The following is a 17,116-nucleotide window of genomic DNA, read 5'->3' on the forward strand; positions in this document are numbered from 1 at the left end:
GGTTTCATATGAATACAGTTTCACAATATGCAATGATCAAAGTTATATCCTCACCTATTGGAGTTCATCATTTAATTCCTCAGAGATGTAATATTGGGTATAAATATTCAATACACTAATACTGTCCTCTATTACAGGAATAATTCACCCAAGTGATGATCTTGACTTCGATTCGGATTAAAAGCGCATGTACAGGTGCATCTCAATAAATTAGAATGTCGTGGAAAAGTTCATTTATTTCAGTAATTCAACTCAAATTGTGAAACTCGTGTATTAAATAAATACAATGCACACAGACTGAAGTAGTTTAAGTCTTTGGTTCTTTTAATTGTGATGATTTTGGCTCACATAAAACAAAAACCCACCAATTCACTATCTCAAAAAATTAGAATATGGTGACATGCCAATCAGCTAATCAACTCAAAACACCTGCAAAGGTTTCCTGAGCCTTCAAAATGGTCTCTCAGTTTGGTTCACTAGGCTACACAATCATGGGGAAGACTGCTGATCTGACAGTTGTCCAGAAGACAATCATTAACACCCTTCACAAGGAGGGTAAGCCACAAACATTCATTGCCAAAGAAGCTGGCTGTTCACAGAGTGCTGTATCCAAGCATGTTAACAGAAAGTTGAGTGGAAGGAAAAAGTGTGGAAGAAAAAGATGCACAACCAACCGAGAGAACCACAGCCTTATGAGGATTGTCAAGCAAAATCAATTCAAGAATTTGGGTGAACTTCACAAGGAATGGACTGAGGCTGGGGTCAAGGCATCAAGAACCACCACACACAGACATGTCAAGGAATTTGGCTACAGTTGTCGTATTCCTCTTGTTAAGCCACTCCTGAACCACAGACAACATCAGAGGTGTCTTACCTGGGCTAAGGAGAAGAAGAACTGGACTGTTGCCCAGTGTTCCAAAGTCCTCTTTTCAGATGAGAGCAAGTTTTGTATTTCATTTGGAAACCAAGGTCCTAGAGTCTGGAGGAAGGGTGGAGAAGCTCATAGCCCAAGTTGCTTGAAGTCCAGTGTTAAGTTTCCACAGTCTGTGATGATTTGGGGTGCAATGTCATCTGCTGGTGTTGGTCCATTGTGTTTTTTGAAAACCAAAGTCACGGCACCCGTTTACCAAGAAATTTTGGAGCACTTCATGCTTCCTTCTGCTGACCAGCTTTTTAAAGATGCTGATTTCATTTTCCAGCAGGATTTGGCACCTGCCCACACTGCCAAAAGCACCAAAAGTTGGTTAAATGACCATGGTGTTGGTGTGCTTGACTGGCCAGCAAACTCAACAGACCTGAACCCCATAGAGAATCTATGGGGTATTGTCAAGAGGGAAATGAGAAACAAGAGACCAAAAAATGCAGATGAGCTGAAGGCCACTGTCAAAGAAACCTGGGCTTCCATACCACCTCAGCAGTGCCACAAACTGATCACCTCCATGCCACGCCGAATTGAGGCAGTAATTAAAGCAAAAGGAGCCCCTACCAAGTATTGAGTACATATACAGTAAATGAACATACTTTCCAGAAGGGCAACAATTCACTAAAAATGTTTTTTTTATTGGTCTTATGATGTATTCTAATTTTTTGAGATAGTGAATTGGTGGGTTTTTGTTAAATGTGAGCCAAAATCATCACAATTAAAAGAACCAAAGACTTAAACTACTTCAGTCTGTGTGCATTGAATTTATTTAATACACGAGTTTCACAATTTGAGTTGAATTACTGAAATAAATGAACTTTTCCACGACATTCTAATTTATTGAGATGCACCTGTATTGTTGAAGCAAAATCTCATTAGAATTGTAATTTAAATAAATTAGGACAATATTAATGGCAAACATAAAATTGATGATGATGACGAATTTAGACAAAAAGACAAACTTAAAATAAAACGAACCAAAGGACAATGGTTATAACAAAGAAAATTTATTTCAGAAACATATAACAGAAATCTTTTAGACTTTAAGTAAACATCCATTCAAGCACAAACACACAAAATGAGGATGAAATGCACACACAATAGCCTTGACACAGACGGTGCAAAGCAACAAAATACCGCAAACATTCCACAAATAATAACCGATAAAAGTATCATAAAACAACACAAAAGGGAGCACAACATAGGTAAACAATGAGAAATAAAGACAAAAATGAAAGTAACACAAAGTGGATAACTTTAAAACCACATGCCTAATATTGTGTAGGTCCCCCTTGTGCCGCCAAAAAAGCACCAACCCACATCTCAGAATAGCATGAAATGCCTTGTTGATGAGAGAGGTCAACAGAGAATGGCCAGACTGGTTCGAACAGACAAAGTCTACGGTAACTCAAGATATCCGCTTTGTGGTGAGAAGAATAACATCTCAGAATAGCATTCTGAGATATTCTTCTCACCACAATCGTACAGAGCAGATATCTGAGTTAACGTAGACTTTGTAAGTTCGAAACCAGTCTGGCCATTCTCTGTTGACCTCTCTCATCAACAAGGCATTTCTGTCCACAGAACTGCTGCTCAATGGATTTTTTTTTGTTTTTGGCACCATTCTGAGTAAATTCTAGAGACTGTTGTGTGTGAAAATCCCAGGAGATCAGCAGTTACAGAAATACTCAAACCAGCCCATCTGGCACCAACAATCTTCCATGTGATTATCTAATCAGCCAATCGTATGGCAGCAGTGCAGTTAATAAAATCATGCAAATACAGGTCAGGAGCTTCAGTTAATGTTCACATCAACCATCAGAATGGAGGAAAATATGTGATCTCAGTGATTTGGACTTTCGATATATTGTTGGTGCCAGATGGGCTGGTTTGAGTATTTCTGTAACTACTGATCTCCTGGGATTTTCACACACAACAGTCTCTAGAATGTGCCAAAAACAAAAAACATCTAGTGAGCGGCAGTTCTGCGGATGGAAACGTCTTGTTGATGAGAAAAGTCAACAGAGAATGGCCAGACTGGTTTGAACTGACAAAGTCTACGGTAACTCAGTGTGACGAGGAGGAGGGCGGGGCAGGGCCTACGCACGCCCGGCCCCCAATCGAGCTAATCAGCTGAGGAGAGGGATGAATGCAGCTGGATGCAGCAGTTCAGGAGAGAACCACACGCAGCTGCCGTGTGTGCATTTGTGTTTGTGTCTTTTGTTTCATTAAATATTACTTTGTCTCTTCGGCCGGTTCCCGCCTCCTCCTTGTCCATTTGAACCGTTACACTCAGATAACCGTTTATGTACAATTGTGGTGAGAAGAATATTGGGTTGGCGCTGTTTTGGCGGCACGAGGGGGACCTACACAGTATTAGGCAGGTGGTTTTAATGTTGTGTCTGATCAGTGTATATGCCCTAGCCCACCAGTCTACCAATACATTTCCTCATTAATGGAATAAAACTGATATGCTGGATGCTAAAAAGGCTTGACTATCTCAATTATATAAATTTCTAAGTACCACACAAGCACAGCAACAATATAGTAATACAATACAAGAAAAGAGACGATTTTGTAAAAAATAAAATAAAATAAAATAAATAAATGTAAACCTCAATAAAATTGCATATATCATATATTGTATTCATAATAGTTCACCCAAGTTTTGGAGTAAATTTAATTTAGGAGATTAATGTTTAAAGTAACATTCAATACAGTTCACTGCTAAAGTGGAAAAGCTGGATTAACAGCATTTAGGATTGCTCATCCACCTAATAGAGGAAAAACTCCAGATCAAGTGGTATACAGAACTGTTAAAGAGAGTTTAACAGTTTAACTATCCTCAGTGCTTGTTTCATGACTTGTGTTGGTTTAATTTGGAAAGGACGCCATTTTTTTCATAATATCTTTGGGGCATTTGATTGCTTCCAAGATCTTTGCCATTTATTTGGTCCTGCCTTTGGTCCTGAGGACTGTTTTTCACACATTTGAACAGAACTTTTGGGTTTATTTTTTTGTTCTGAAGCTTTTGAAATCATATCAAACACTGATTTTGTGACAATATGCAGTCTAGTTTCTATTTCAAAATAAAAACTTTTATACACTAAAGACGTCATTGAAAATAAAAATAAAATAGAAAACTGGGACATTACTGAGGAACTTCTATTGCACTTTTTGTTAAAATAGGCTTGTAGTTCTTTGGGGGAGATTTGTAGTGTCAAGCGTTATATTATAATCTACTTTCACAGCAGGTGCAGTAAATTTTGTATTAAACACATGCAATCATGGCTTAATCATTGTGCATATGGTCATTATCACAGAGACATTTTGAAATTAGCCCTGGCTTAGCAATATCAAAAGAAATAAAATAAAACGATTGCACAGACATGGCCTCAACAATCACCATAAAACATAGCTCTTGCTATTTGAGAATAAAATAACTAAAAAGTAAAAAAAAAATACAACTCAGAAACTTTTACAAAAAGCACATTATCGACTAAAGCTTCACATTCACTGATAATCGTAAATGAGCGATTTAAATTAAAACAGTACATTAATGTGGACTGAGTATCTCCCTGTAAAAACAGGTACAAAAAAAGAGTGCATTTAAGCAAAACAAATCAAATCAATCAGGGGTGGAGTTGGAGAAAAATAAAATATAAACACAAAAGGGATGGATGAATGGAATGTGCATGCTCACCTAAATGGCAGATAATACACAATAGTTTTGCACTACCACCTCCCTCCCTATATCTCCGTCTATCTCCATGGCACCATCTTTCCTCTCAAACTCCTCCCTGAAGCTGTCCTTCTCAAAACACTTTCCCACCTCCCCACTTCCCTGTATATCCTCTCTCTTTCCTCCCTTCTCCTCCTCTCCTTCTCTCTTCTCTCCCTTATCCTACGTCTATGTTCCCTCACAGCTCTATGCAAGAGTCTTGGCAGCTTGCTGGGTTTCTCTTTGCGCAACAAACCGAAGACCTGCAGCCTTTCCAGGTAATTCTGTGGCAGTTTTCTCAATATGTGCTTGGCTAAACACAGCACCACAGAGTTAGCCAGGTCTGTCAGAGTGCCTAACGGTCGCCTGACGAACCGCCTGCCCAAAAGCAGAAAGCGCGAAAGCAGGACAGAGTATTTGCTTTTGGCCTGATACTTTGCAGAAAGGCTCTTTAAAGGCACAGGGATTCTGGACTGCCGCCCGCCCCAATTGCGGCCTGCTTTGGGGAACATGTCGTAGAGGTTGCGCTCAGTTAGACCACCCAGGAGAGACTGGCACAAGGTGAAGAGCGGCTTTGGCAGGCGGAAAAGAACTCGCATCCAGAGGCGATTGAGTTTGCGTGGGAAGTTTTCGAGGAAGACCCTAGCCGGGCGGACGACCAGCACCACTACCAGGTAAAGGGAGAGGAACAGGGAAGGCGAGCTAAGGAAGGATGCTGAGACCAGAGCTACGGGGACATAATAGAGTCCCAGGCTTAACGACAGACCCAGACTGAAAAGGCCCGAGCCCCAATAAGTTAAGGAAAGGTACGTGGAAAATGAGAGTGAGCAACAGGATCGCAGGAACAAGTAAGAAAAGAAGAGGGCGAGGAAGGCAAGCTCGCCAGAGAGTAGGATAGAAGCAAGCGATGGAAGGGGAGGGGAACGTCGCAGAGAGAGAAGAAAAATGGAAAGGAAAAGGAGGGTGAGGACAGACGGCTGCACAGCGGCTGAGAGTGAAAGAATGATACAAATTGCGTGGGAAAACATGGAAGGAAGGGAAGGCTGGGATGAAGAGGATGGGGAGGTAGGGGTGTAGATGGGCGGAGGTTCCAGCTCCTCTAAAGTATCGGGGAAGTAAAACTCTGAGAGTTCGTCCATATCACGCTCTCGAGGGTGGCGCTCAAACGAGGGGGCGAGTATTAGCTCTGACGGACAGCCGTCAGCCACACCTCTATTCTCCTCACTCTCCGACTCGCTGCCATCATCGTCAACTTCCCATTGATGGCCTTCTACTAGTCTCGGATCACTTCCTGTGTCTATGTCAGCCTGGTCCTCATTTCTGGACCTAGTTTCCCTTTCTAACAAGATCTCATTTTGTTCTTCTGCACTTCCTTTTTTGACATTGTAAGCTGAAGTTGCCTCCACTTTCTCTTTACTATCTATCTTTTCACATTGGTCAGTAAGAGTCTCTTCAGTGTCATCACTCAAAGTTTTGTTTCCTTCAAGAATATCTCTGTCCTCTTCCTCTGCTCTCTCTGCAACAGCACCTACCAGCTGCCTTTCATCTCCATCTATATTTTCTCCTTCATCCTCCAGCTGTTCCTCTGGCCCCACCCTTTCAGTAACAAGCCCCTCCTTATCAATAGTCTCCTCCCCTTCTCTAAGAGGGCCCTCCCCTTCTGTAGTATCACAATCACTCACTCGCAGGCTCTTGGGCTGCTGACGGACTTCCACGGCGTGTTTCTGCCGTAATTCTTGTTCGCGCCGTTTGTTGTACTCCATCTGGTTGGTGAGTTCGGTCTGGTGCTGTGTCCTGATCAGGTCGGCACGTGTGCGCTGCACCAGGGCCAGCTGCCGAAACTCCAGCTCCTGGGTGGATTCATGGTGTCGGAGCAACATGGCGCATTCCAGGTCCTTTAAAGTCTGTTTCTTGTTCAGGTCCTAAGAGAAGATGCAGAGATGAATGGAGGGAGGGAGTCATGGTGGTTAGAAAAGCAATCAAGCATCTGTGGTCTGACATAAATGAGTACACTGCATTTACAGTAATAACTAGTCTTTGCAAATTGTTGGCGAGACATCTCCTGTGACAACCGAACACCTGCTAAGCTAATGGAAGCACTGCAGTTTTGTTTGTTTATACCTTCCGAGCATCAGGCAATAGAATATTGGAGATATCAAGTTCGGAGTATTCCACATCTGACTTGAATGGAAAGCAGCATAACACTAGGCAGAATTGTACATCTCTGTTAACTGGCCAATGCCATTAACCTTTGACCGATTAATTTACAGGAGTTTTCCATGACTTTGAGTCATTTGTGATTACTAGATAAGAATTTTTATGCTGGTAATAAAAATTTTCAAATTCCCCGATATTTCCAGGTTTTCCATGATTGTGGGAACCCTGCGATAATCTCAAATTAGTCAAATATTGGACGGTCAATCTGTCTGTCCGATATATATCTATCACAAGATCTGTACCTCTCTGAGTAGGTCTTGCTCCAGATTGTGGCGGGCTAACAGCATCTTCCTCTTGTATTGACGGCACTGCAGCTCGTAGTATTGCCTCTGTCGTCGTAGTAAACCTGCCTCTTCCTCTGCCTGGATCTGCAGAAGACACTCCTTCTGTTGAACCAGCCACTCTTGCTTTTCTCGCTTTGGTGTGGACTGGTTCTCATTCAGTTCCTGTGCATAGGGTAAAAACTTTTAGCAAAACATCTGAGCAAATCCATGACCAAACAGTAACGTAAATAAGAAGGAAGCAGTAAATCAGCCGCTATTCTTTAAAAGCAGATTATCAACTAATGGACTAATAAACCTTTCAACCAAAAAGGTGCTTGTGCCAGAGCCAGTGCTCAGCTGAGTGTTCTGCTGACCTCTCTCAGAACCGACCAGTGTTTCCACTGATTTGAGAGATGAATAATGACATAACTGACTATGCTACTACACAATTTGGTCTTTATTTCCGAGTCTTAGTCCTAACCAGATGCAACGTGATAAAATGTCTCTCTTCCATGTTAACCTTCCATGAGTTTTCTTCCTAACAATCTGTGACCAAAACAAGCAGAGGACAGACATTCTGCTGATGACTTGGTTTCCATTTCTACAGCATCACGCAGGGTACCCCCGCCCACAATGAACTCTCATTGGTCCAAAATCCAGCTTCTCCTAAAAGTACATTAAATATTAAATATGTTCTCATGGGCTGTGATTGTGCCACTTCGCACAACAGTTTCACATTCAGTGTAGACAGACAGAAGACTGCTTGTCGCTGGAATCTCATCACATCAGGTCAGGGCATTTTACCGACCCCTGGCCTCTGACATTAGTAGTTCATGTTTTCAAAACCAACAGGTTTAAGGTGCTGGTGCAAAGGTTATTGATCATAGGCTCTGGAACCAGCACTGGTAGTCAGTGGAAAAGGAGTACAAGAATTTTTATCTTATAGACGTTGACACCTCTTTAAGCTGCTCTTTTCGCTGTCTATACTGGCGTTTCTGAGACTCAATTAGACTGGTCAACTCCTTCTTCTGCTGGCCCAAAATATGCTGCTGAAACTTCTTTTCTTCTGCAAGAGTGCCCTTAGTCTAAGAGAAGAAGGTAACAGAGGTAAAGAGAAGGCAAAGTAAAGAAAAGACAAGGAAGGAAAGAGAGAATATTTTACAGATTACACAGCGTTTACAATGTAAACAAGTAATGGGTGTGGAGGGTGTCTGACTCTATAAAAGGTCTAAAACCATTAGCATTTTCTTCATTCACCTCTTTCTCCAGGATGGCCTGATGCTTCTTGCTAAGCTTGTCTGCTTCGCTGCTGAAGTTGTTCCTCTGCGTCTCCAGTTCTTTGTCGAGCCTGAGCTGATGTTCATCCATCTCGGCCTTCAGCTTGTTCTCTAGAGCCATCAGTTGTTTTTGATGCTGCCTCCTCATTCGCTTGTACCCGGACATCTGCTCTCTCAGTGCTGAGCCCTGCTCATGCTCCTGGATCTGACGGGTCACCAAAGAGGCCGTGCGGATGGTGGCAAAATGGTCCCGTCCTCTGCGTCGGCGACCCCCCGAGGGGCCCAGCTGCTGGGAGTCCACCTCTGGCTGGTAGGGGTCATCATAGATGTTATCGTGGTTCTATGTGGGGACACAGAGGGACAAGTAAAGGAAAGGTCATAAAAGTATCTATAGAAGCTGAGGTTGCGTTGTCATTTACTGAATGTTAATTCAAAATGCTTTCTGTCATTTCAGCAGATAAAAAAATAAGGTGTCTGGTCTATTGTGTTTGTCCACTTTACAAACATTTCCACATTGTATGATGATAATAAGGATTAGAAGTAAAGAAAAGTGGGGGGAAACCATGTGTAAACCAAACAATAGAGCTTCAATTCACCACAGACTTGAAACAAACCCATTCACACATACCAGTGGTTTGTGCAGCACAGAGCTGTTGGAGGTGACTGTATGCTCGCCCTCCTGCATCATAGCCATCTCTCCACTGTCATCTGAACCATCAGCCAGGCTGTTCACTGAAGAACTCTGGGAGCTGGCACTGATTGACATGGATGGCAGCGAATGGGAGCTCTCCATGCTGTTCACTGTTCCCGTTCGCAACATGTAATGTTCTACATCCTGTAAGACACAAATGTATGTTTCAAAACTAAACGCACATCACGATAGTTGGCAACAACCTTATATGCCTATATGAAATAGGTTATCAACAAATTTGCATGCAAGGTACTTTCCACTCACTACTGCGATCTCTAACATCTATTTTTAAAATCTACATGAACCGAAGTTTGCAATCATTTTTATTTTGTAAAGAAACTTATTTCTGTGTGAAACCGGATTTTCAATGACGAAAAAAATAATTAAAAAAATAATGAGGATGTAATTTATCCATCAGAAATTAAGTGACAGGTGGTTGGAGGGGATGAAAAATTATAGGATTTGGTGACGTCAGCAGAAAATTTCAGAGGTTTCAGAGGCAGAACGAGTTATCACATTCTGATGAAAAATTACAAAGACAAAACTTTTTTCTTTGAAATATCATGCACAGATTAATGGTTTACAAAAAGACCAGGACCCTGTATTAAGTAAGCAAAAAGAGTCAATTCTGATTTCATGTTGGCTTTTAAGTGTAGCTAGATCAAAGAGTCAACATGCCTTTATGTCAAAAGCAAATCACTCAAGCACTCCCAATGTCAGACTTGAACAAAAGAACAAAGAGTTCAACTCAAAACATTTGCAACATGAGTTGACAAATGTCTGAATAGCCAATTGACAGACAAAACAGTTTAGCAAACTCTGGATTATGTGTACATCTATTGTTAAACTTCCGTCCACACCAAAACTGCGTTTTTGTCCAGTGAAAACTGAGCTTTTCGAAATCGCTTTCCCAAGTGGATAAATTTGAAAATGGCATCTTTGCGTTGTGTTACGGACAGGGAAAACTGTTCAAAGATATTCTAAAACGATGACTTATTTGTTGTCATGTGACGCAGTCATGTGATCCATACAACCCAAAACAATTACGATGGTGGCCCATGTTGTAGCAGTGTTGCTGTGCCTGCTATCCACTTTGATAGCATTGTTAAAGATAAATGTTAATTTGTGCATCCTTCACATTGCACTCCTTCTAAGGAGATGGGAAATTTACTCGGACGTATATGGAAATGACATAGGGCCAAACTACTTATGTTTTTTCGCATGCGCAGTGAGGGGATTGGAGTGTTTTCAGAAGTTTCGGTGTGGACAAGCAACTTCTGGAAAACGGCAGTGTGGATGGAGAGTTTCAAAAACAAAAACGCAGTTTTAAAATTGATCAATTTATTAAACCGGTGCCACACTAGCCAATTTTTCCAGTGATTTTCAGGCGTGAGCTTCATTTATTTATTTTTTTCTCCCAATTTTGGAATGCCCAATTCCCTTGCGCTTTTAAGTCCTCGTGGTCATGTAGTGATTCGCCTCAGTCCGGGTGGTGGAGGACGAATCCCAGTTGCCTCCGCATCTGAGACAGTCAACCCGCACATCTTATCACGTGGCTTGTTGAGCGTGTTGCCACGGAGACATAGCGCGTGTGGAGGCTTCACGCCATCCACCACGGCATCCGCGCTCAACTCACCACACTCCCCACCAAGAACGAACCACATTATATTGACCACGAGGAGGTTACCCCATGTGACTCTACCCTCCCTTGCAACCATGCCAATTTGGTTGCTTAGGAGACCTGGCTGGAGTCACTCAGCATGCCCTGGGATTCGAACTAGCGAACTCCAGGGGTGGTAGCCAGCGTATTTTACCACTGAGCTACCGAGGCCCCCCAGGTGTGAGCTTCATTAACATAATCGCCAGCTAGGCAGAGGGAGACAAAGCGTTCATTAGCGTCTGCCGGTGGGAGGTCGTTAATCACTAGACCGTCTGGACTCTTTGCAAAGTTAATGGCTTCAAAAACTGAAAAAGCACATCAGGCTTGCTTGAAAAAATCATTCTGTCTCTGGGGCGGGCTCTTGTGTTCTCGTCAAATGACCAATGAGGTTCTTCTTTTACTGAAGAACTGACAAGACATCAAGCTGATCTGAACATTTTCATCGCACTCAGCTGCATATCATTACAAACGCTGATTGTAATCCACAGTGATTGTGCCTTTTTTCCTACACTAAAATGACATCAGAAAGCAAAGGCACAATTTTCTGTTTTTTATTGAACATAATTTCTTTACTCACTGAAAGCTGAATATGGACATACGCATTCTATGGCAAGCCTCGAGGGGATAAGTACACAATCACGCACTTTCACATGGTAAAGTTACTCCATGAATCGCTTCCCTAAGGGCATTTTCGCACCAGGCTCATTTGCAGCATTTGTTTCGAACCTGGTGCATTTTCTCCCTTGCTTCGGTTTGTATAGGCATACATGAACATGGCAATTGCACTCGGATTGGCACCAAAAATATCTGTCCGAGACCACCAGAATGGAGCAGGAATCTGTTGGTCAGCTCTTCACTGCAATTCATTATCAAAATGCGGATATTGGCGGCTATATTATATTGGTCGATCTTCAAGATCACTTTTCTCTTTAGGATAGCGGCAGAACAGACATGGATAGGATGGCGTCAGCAACTATTTGACAGATAAAAATGTGGCTTCACTCTTTCTGTGTGCATGTGTGTGCATAAGTGTGCTGGTGTGGGAGGGAGAGCTTCGTGACCTGAGAACAGGTACTTTTCAATGCAGAAATAATGCAAAACCAACTAATGACGGATAAAAATAACCACAACGGAAATTTTACAGTTTTGATCCATTTTGAAATATTACCTTGTGAAAGCCAACAGAACCATGAAAAAAATCCGACACTGTAACTATTTTAGCCCGTTTCGGAAAAAATCAAGCACGCTACAGGTCTGAAAACGCCCTAAATCACTCTATTGCAGTTGTTTATGCTCACGTGGTACTCCTGTTGTTATTTCAGCGAGCTCCACATGACAGGGAATCAGAGAGAGAGTTGCGATGAGTTGGTATGTTTGTCACCCATCCACCATTTGTGTCAAACCTCTGACTGAAGAAAGTGAGATCTCAGGAAAACAGTCTGCATGTGTGATACCCAAGGCAAAAATCGAGTTGTTTAGATTCTGCTAGTGTGGCGCCGGCTTAACAATCCCATAGGGGGTTGACGCTCAGACAGACATTTATTGCGAGTACTGATTAAGTAGCACTAAATATAGCTTGTCTCTTGCAGTGTAAATTTATGAAATTATTATGCATGTTTGAAATGCGTGGGGTCCTGAAAATCAACAATCTTTTTCTATTTGACAAGACTGATCAGATGCTGAAAGGTTATTCCACCTCTTCTTCCTCTGTGCCCTCAGTAGCAGGCCCATTATGTGTTTCCTGGAAGAGTATCTTCTTCATCTTTCGGTATTGCAGGTTATCTAACTCCCTCACAGCATCTTTAGTGCGTGCTATCAGATCCATCACCACCGTCACTGGGCGCTCACGACACAGGAAGTGATGCTGAGGAAACAGTTTGGAAAAAGGTCCATTTCAATAAAACTAATTGTATAAATCCACAATGTTCAAAAAGTGTAATTAGTGCATAAAGGGACAGCGCCTTAAAACGCTAAAAGAATATTACTTTAAGCAGCACATCAGAGGTTGGTCTGTCCTGGGCAATCTTCTGCAGACAAGAGTCTACGAAGTTACGAAAATAATCCGACCTGAGAGATTGGGGCACAAAATACGTTAATATATTACTGAGTTAAAACTGGGTAAAACAAAAGAGGCAAGGCACCATCTGGTATAATGAGTTTGATGAGGTAGCTCTGGTCCCGTACCAGTGATTGGACTGCAGGACTGGGCTCTCATTCTGGGCGATGTGGTATAAGGCACTCATTGCATTCATGTTAAACAAGGGAGGCTTTCTCTCCGCTACAATAAAAGGAAAGGACACAAGCAAATAGTCAGCTGCTTGGTTTCCATTGTAAGTGTATTAATGTAAACAGTCATTTTTTTTATTTATTTTTTGTACAAAACAAAGACTGGGCGTTATGTCAGCATGCTGTACGTCAGTAGAAATGTGTCAACCAAAAGAGATTTTGCTGTACAGTTTATATTCATGGAATAATAATATTACTATATTTAAAGGCAAATGTACATTCTCATGCCTGTCAGAGACTAACTGAAACAGTGTTCACTTTTAACAGTCATTGAATGGGTGTATGCTCTTGTGCATCTGGGATTATTTACCAAGCTCTATGCAGGTGATGCCGAGTGACCACACGTCAACCTTCCCATCGTATTGCCCTTCATCCATGGCGAGGATTACCTCTGGCGCCATCCTGCACAAAGAGCACAACTCAGTCATAACTCACCATTAATAACTACGTCATCTGTCATTAGATGTAACGAGACACTAACACAATGATTTTGCCCACATAACAAATAGACAACATTCATACGTACAGAGAAAAGCAATTTAGAGAGCGAGTATTCTATGAAAAAAGTTTTATATCATGCATAATGCAGAATATTCATATCTGTGTATTTCTTCCAAATGACATCAGTTGGATATGTTGATTTAGATAGTTGGTAAGTAATTTCATGGAAGGGTTTTCGTACCAGTAAGGTGTGCCCACAAAGGAGTTAGCAGGAGCAACAATGGAGGCAGAACCAAAGTCTCCCAGTTTAACCTGGCCAGGCTCTGTCAGCAAGATGTTACCTGCTTTCACATCCCTGTAATGAAAGATGCATCTCCTCTTTGAATCTAGTGTTTTTTATACACACACACACACACACACACACACACACACACTGTATATACACCGATCAGCCACAATATTAAAACCACCTGCCTAATATTGTGTAGGTCCCCCTCGTGCTGCCAAAACAGCTCCAACCCACATCTCAGCATTCTGAGATGATATTCTTCTCATCACAATTGTACAGAGCGGTTATCTGAGTTACTGTAGACTTTGTCAGTTCTAAACAGTCTGGTCATTCTCTGTTGACCTTTCTCATCAACAAGGCGTTTCCATCTGCAGAACTGCCGCTGCTGATCTCCTGGGATTTTCACACACAACAGTCTCTAGAGTTTACTCAGAATGGTGCCAAAAACAAAAAACATCCAGTGAGTGGCAGTTTTGTGGATGGAAATGCCTTGTTGATGAGAGAGGTCAACAGAGAATGGCCAGACTGGTTCGAACTGACATAGTCTGCGGTAACTCAGATAACTGCTCTGTACAATTGTGGTGAGAAGAATAGCATCTGAGAATGCTGTTCTGAGATGCAGGTTGACGTTGTTTGGTGGCATGAGGGGGACCTACACAATATTAGGCAGGTGGTTTTAATGTTGTGCTGATCGGTGTATGTAGTGTTATATATGCAGAATATCATACACAAAGTCTATAACACTGGTAATCCAATTTACTGCAGAGATCCAGCATAACTATTCAGATTTATGAAGGCAAATTATCAGAAAATGAAAATGCTTTTCAAAATGCATATCGTTCCAAAGCAGAAATCAGGATTAAGTCCAAAAATTATATTATATTATATGGATGGACAAGCTATAACAATCTACAGACAGGGGAAGTCATTCCAAGCTGTTCTGTACCTGTGAATCATGTTGTGAGAGTGGAGGTATACCAAGCCCTGCAGTGCACCATGGGTAATTGCTGCTATCTCCATTTCCTGTAATGGCTTCTTGTGCACTGAGGAAAAGGGGAAGAAGTAAAAATTAGATCCTGTTTTTGCTGTCTGCAAACTTGCGCAAAACAATACAATTCTCCCACACATGCCCTTCCTCCTTAATAAAACATTTGTTACTATTTAAAGGGACAGCTCACCCAAAAATGAAAATTCTCTCATTATTTACCTCATGCCATCCCAGATGTGTATGACTTTCTTTCTTCTGCAGAACACAAAAAAAAGATTTTTCGAGGAATATTTCAGCTCAGTTGGTCCATACAATGCAAGTTTGAAGCTCCAAAAAGCACATAAAGGCAGCATGAAAATAATCCACTCGACTCCACTGGTTAAATCCATGTCTTCAGAAGCGATACAAGTCAGCGTTTTTTCTGCATTCAAAATTCTTTGGCGCCGCCGAAGCAAAATTTCGGGCCGCCAAAGCAAATTTGATTAAATAAAGTGCTGAAAGCAAGATGAATAAGTGCTAAATATGCTTCTCATGTGGTACGCAGATGTGCGCAGGGTGACTGAAAACTGGTATCACTTCCATGTCGTGCAATCCACAGAGAATCTCTTGCATAAACGATGCCCTCTTCTCTATCCTACTACTGTATAATGGAGCACTTGCACACGCATCAAATGGGCTTCCGTCGATATGCGAGCTCTGGTAACAGGATAGTGCAGAGTGGATCACATGCGTGATTAAACTGGGCTTCCCTCGATATCATGGCTCATAACAAACCTCATGCGACCCATTTGAATTATACATGAGAATTTTCTATTTTAAAGCGCTATGGAGCAGCTTTAAACATTTGAAACAGCTACAGCACTGACTAGGGAAAGAGAAAACACCTGCCCTTCACCAGCATCAATTACAAGACTTTTCACATCTACACACCCTTACTAACATTTATCACAGTAAACTGTGGTAGTTGTATTAAAGTTAAGTTTTTATATGTGTTTAGGCTATTATTTTTAACAAACAAAGTTTATTTTTTAAGAAAGACTACCTAACTAACAACTGAGGAGCAATCCATGGTCTTACATATGGTAAACACAAGGGCAAGTATCATGTGTAATATTGTAATATATTTCCTGTTCTTATGATGTTTGATATAAGGAAACAAACTGGCCTGGTTTGGATTCCTAAATGATTAAAGAGTCTAATAAAAGAAAAGCAATATCTGTTATGAAGAAGGAAACAAACATATTTACTATAGAAGCACAGTCCTAAATCTGTAAAGTGGTTTATGCATAAATATTCTATCGAGCCCTATAGAAATAAGGTGTTGTTAGTTTAATTTCCCACCGTACCTTGAAGTACAAAAAATCCTATTGAGTTCAGAAGTTTCTAGATGCTCAGATAATCAAAATTAAATGATATTCATTACAAACAAGAAATGCAACAACATATCTTAAATATTAATTGTAATTATGAAAAAAAAAAAAAAAACCTGAATCACGATGAACATTTTTGACTCAGAAGAAACCCTGTAAGTGTGGGTGAGAAAGAGATCGATATTTAACTTCTTTTTTACTGTAGAGTATGTGGTTTGGATGAAGAAAGCGAATCGCCAAAAACAAAAGAAGAATGTGGAAGTGAAAGTGGACATTTATAGTAAAAAAGCACTTAAATATTGATCTGTTTTTTTACCCACACCTATCCTATCAGTTCAGAAGACATGAATTAAACCACTGGAGTCATAGGGATTACTTTTATGCTGCCTTTATATGCTTTTTGGAGCTTCAAAGTTCGGGCCACCATTTTCTTGCATTGGCTGGATCTACAGAGCTGAGATATTTTTCTAAAAATCTTTTTTTTTGGTGTGTGTGTTCTGCAGATGAAAGAAAGTCACACATCTGGGATAGCATGAGGGTGAGTAAATTATTTTTAATGAGAGTTAATGAGAATTTTCATTTCTGGGTGAACTATCCCTTTAAAAGAACTGGCTCATAAGAGTCACTTGTTCAGGAAGCCGACTACACTGGTCACGCTGTATGTTTCAGGCTGCTGATTTAGTAGTGGTGTCTTAGTGCAGAATGGTACTGAATGGTAGTGCAGTCAATATTTTAGAAAAGTGTCGTATCTGCAATGGTGGAACAATGCGTGTTCAAGAACCATAAACAGAACCGAAAGTCTGTTCCAGTACTTATTTATTTTTAAATAGAACCCGTTCTGAATAAGAACATGTTCTCAGTTCCCAACCCTACTGAATATCCATCAGCTGACAGAACAGGCCCAATCCCACCATTCAGGAGATCCCTGAAACAATTCACTCACCTTCCAGCAGATCTGAGGCCGAACCCAAACAGTATTCCATCACCAGCT

At 41.2% G+C, this 17,116-nt stretch overlaps 2 protein-coding genes across 6 annotated transcripts in view; one reads left to right on the forward strand and one right to left on the reverse strand.

The window, feature by feature from the left end:
• The window catches only part of LOC127427395 (NIF3-like protein 1), a 173,214-nt gene that overhangs the window by 127,818 nt on the left and 28,280 nt on the right, over positions 1-17,116 (forward strand). The window lies entirely within an intron of this gene.
• LOC127427373 (serine/threonine-protein kinase TAO2-like) overlaps positions 1-17,116 on the reverse strand; it is a 34,714-nt gene that overhangs the window by 11,949 nt on the left and 5,649 nt on the right. For 2 of the 5 annotated variants that reach the window (XM_051674949.1, XM_051674950.1), the window contains exons 5-16: positions 17,069-17,114; positions 14,714-14,810; positions 13,720-13,833; positions 13,348-13,439; positions 12,936-13,029; positions 12,737-12,818; positions 12,448-12,615; positions 9,029-9,235; positions 8,381-8,740; positions 8,080-8,208; positions 7,103-7,306; positions 6,326-6,565 (exon numbers count right to left, since the gene is read on the reverse strand). In XM_051674949.1, the coding sequence (XP_051530909.1) occupies positions 6,326-6,565; positions 7,103-7,306; positions 8,080-8,208; positions 8,381-8,740; positions 9,029-9,235; positions 12,448-12,615; positions 12,737-12,818; positions 12,936-13,029; positions 13,348-13,439; positions 13,720-13,833; positions 14,714-14,810; positions 17,069-17,114 (1,833 nt within the window). Of the gene's footprint in view, positions 1-2,531; positions 6,566-7,102; positions 7,307-8,079; positions 8,209-8,380; positions 8,741-9,028; positions 9,236-12,447; positions 12,616-12,736; positions 12,819-12,935; positions 13,030-13,347; positions 13,440-13,719; positions 13,834-14,713; positions 14,811-17,068; positions 17,115-17,116 lie in introns of those variants that run through there. The other 3 variants (XM_051674947.1, XM_051674946.1, XM_051674948.1) reach the window with 2 other exon arrangements.

The sequence above is a fragment of the Myxocyprinus asiaticus genome, chromosome 36, assembly GCF_019703515.2.
Source record: "Myxocyprinus asiaticus isolate MX2 ecotype Aquarium Trade chromosome 36, UBuf_Myxa_2, whole genome shotgun sequence".
In the NCBI taxonomy this organism is placed as follows: Eukaryota; Metazoa; Chordata; class Actinopteri; order Cypriniformes; family Catostomidae; genus Myxocyprinus; species Myxocyprinus asiaticus.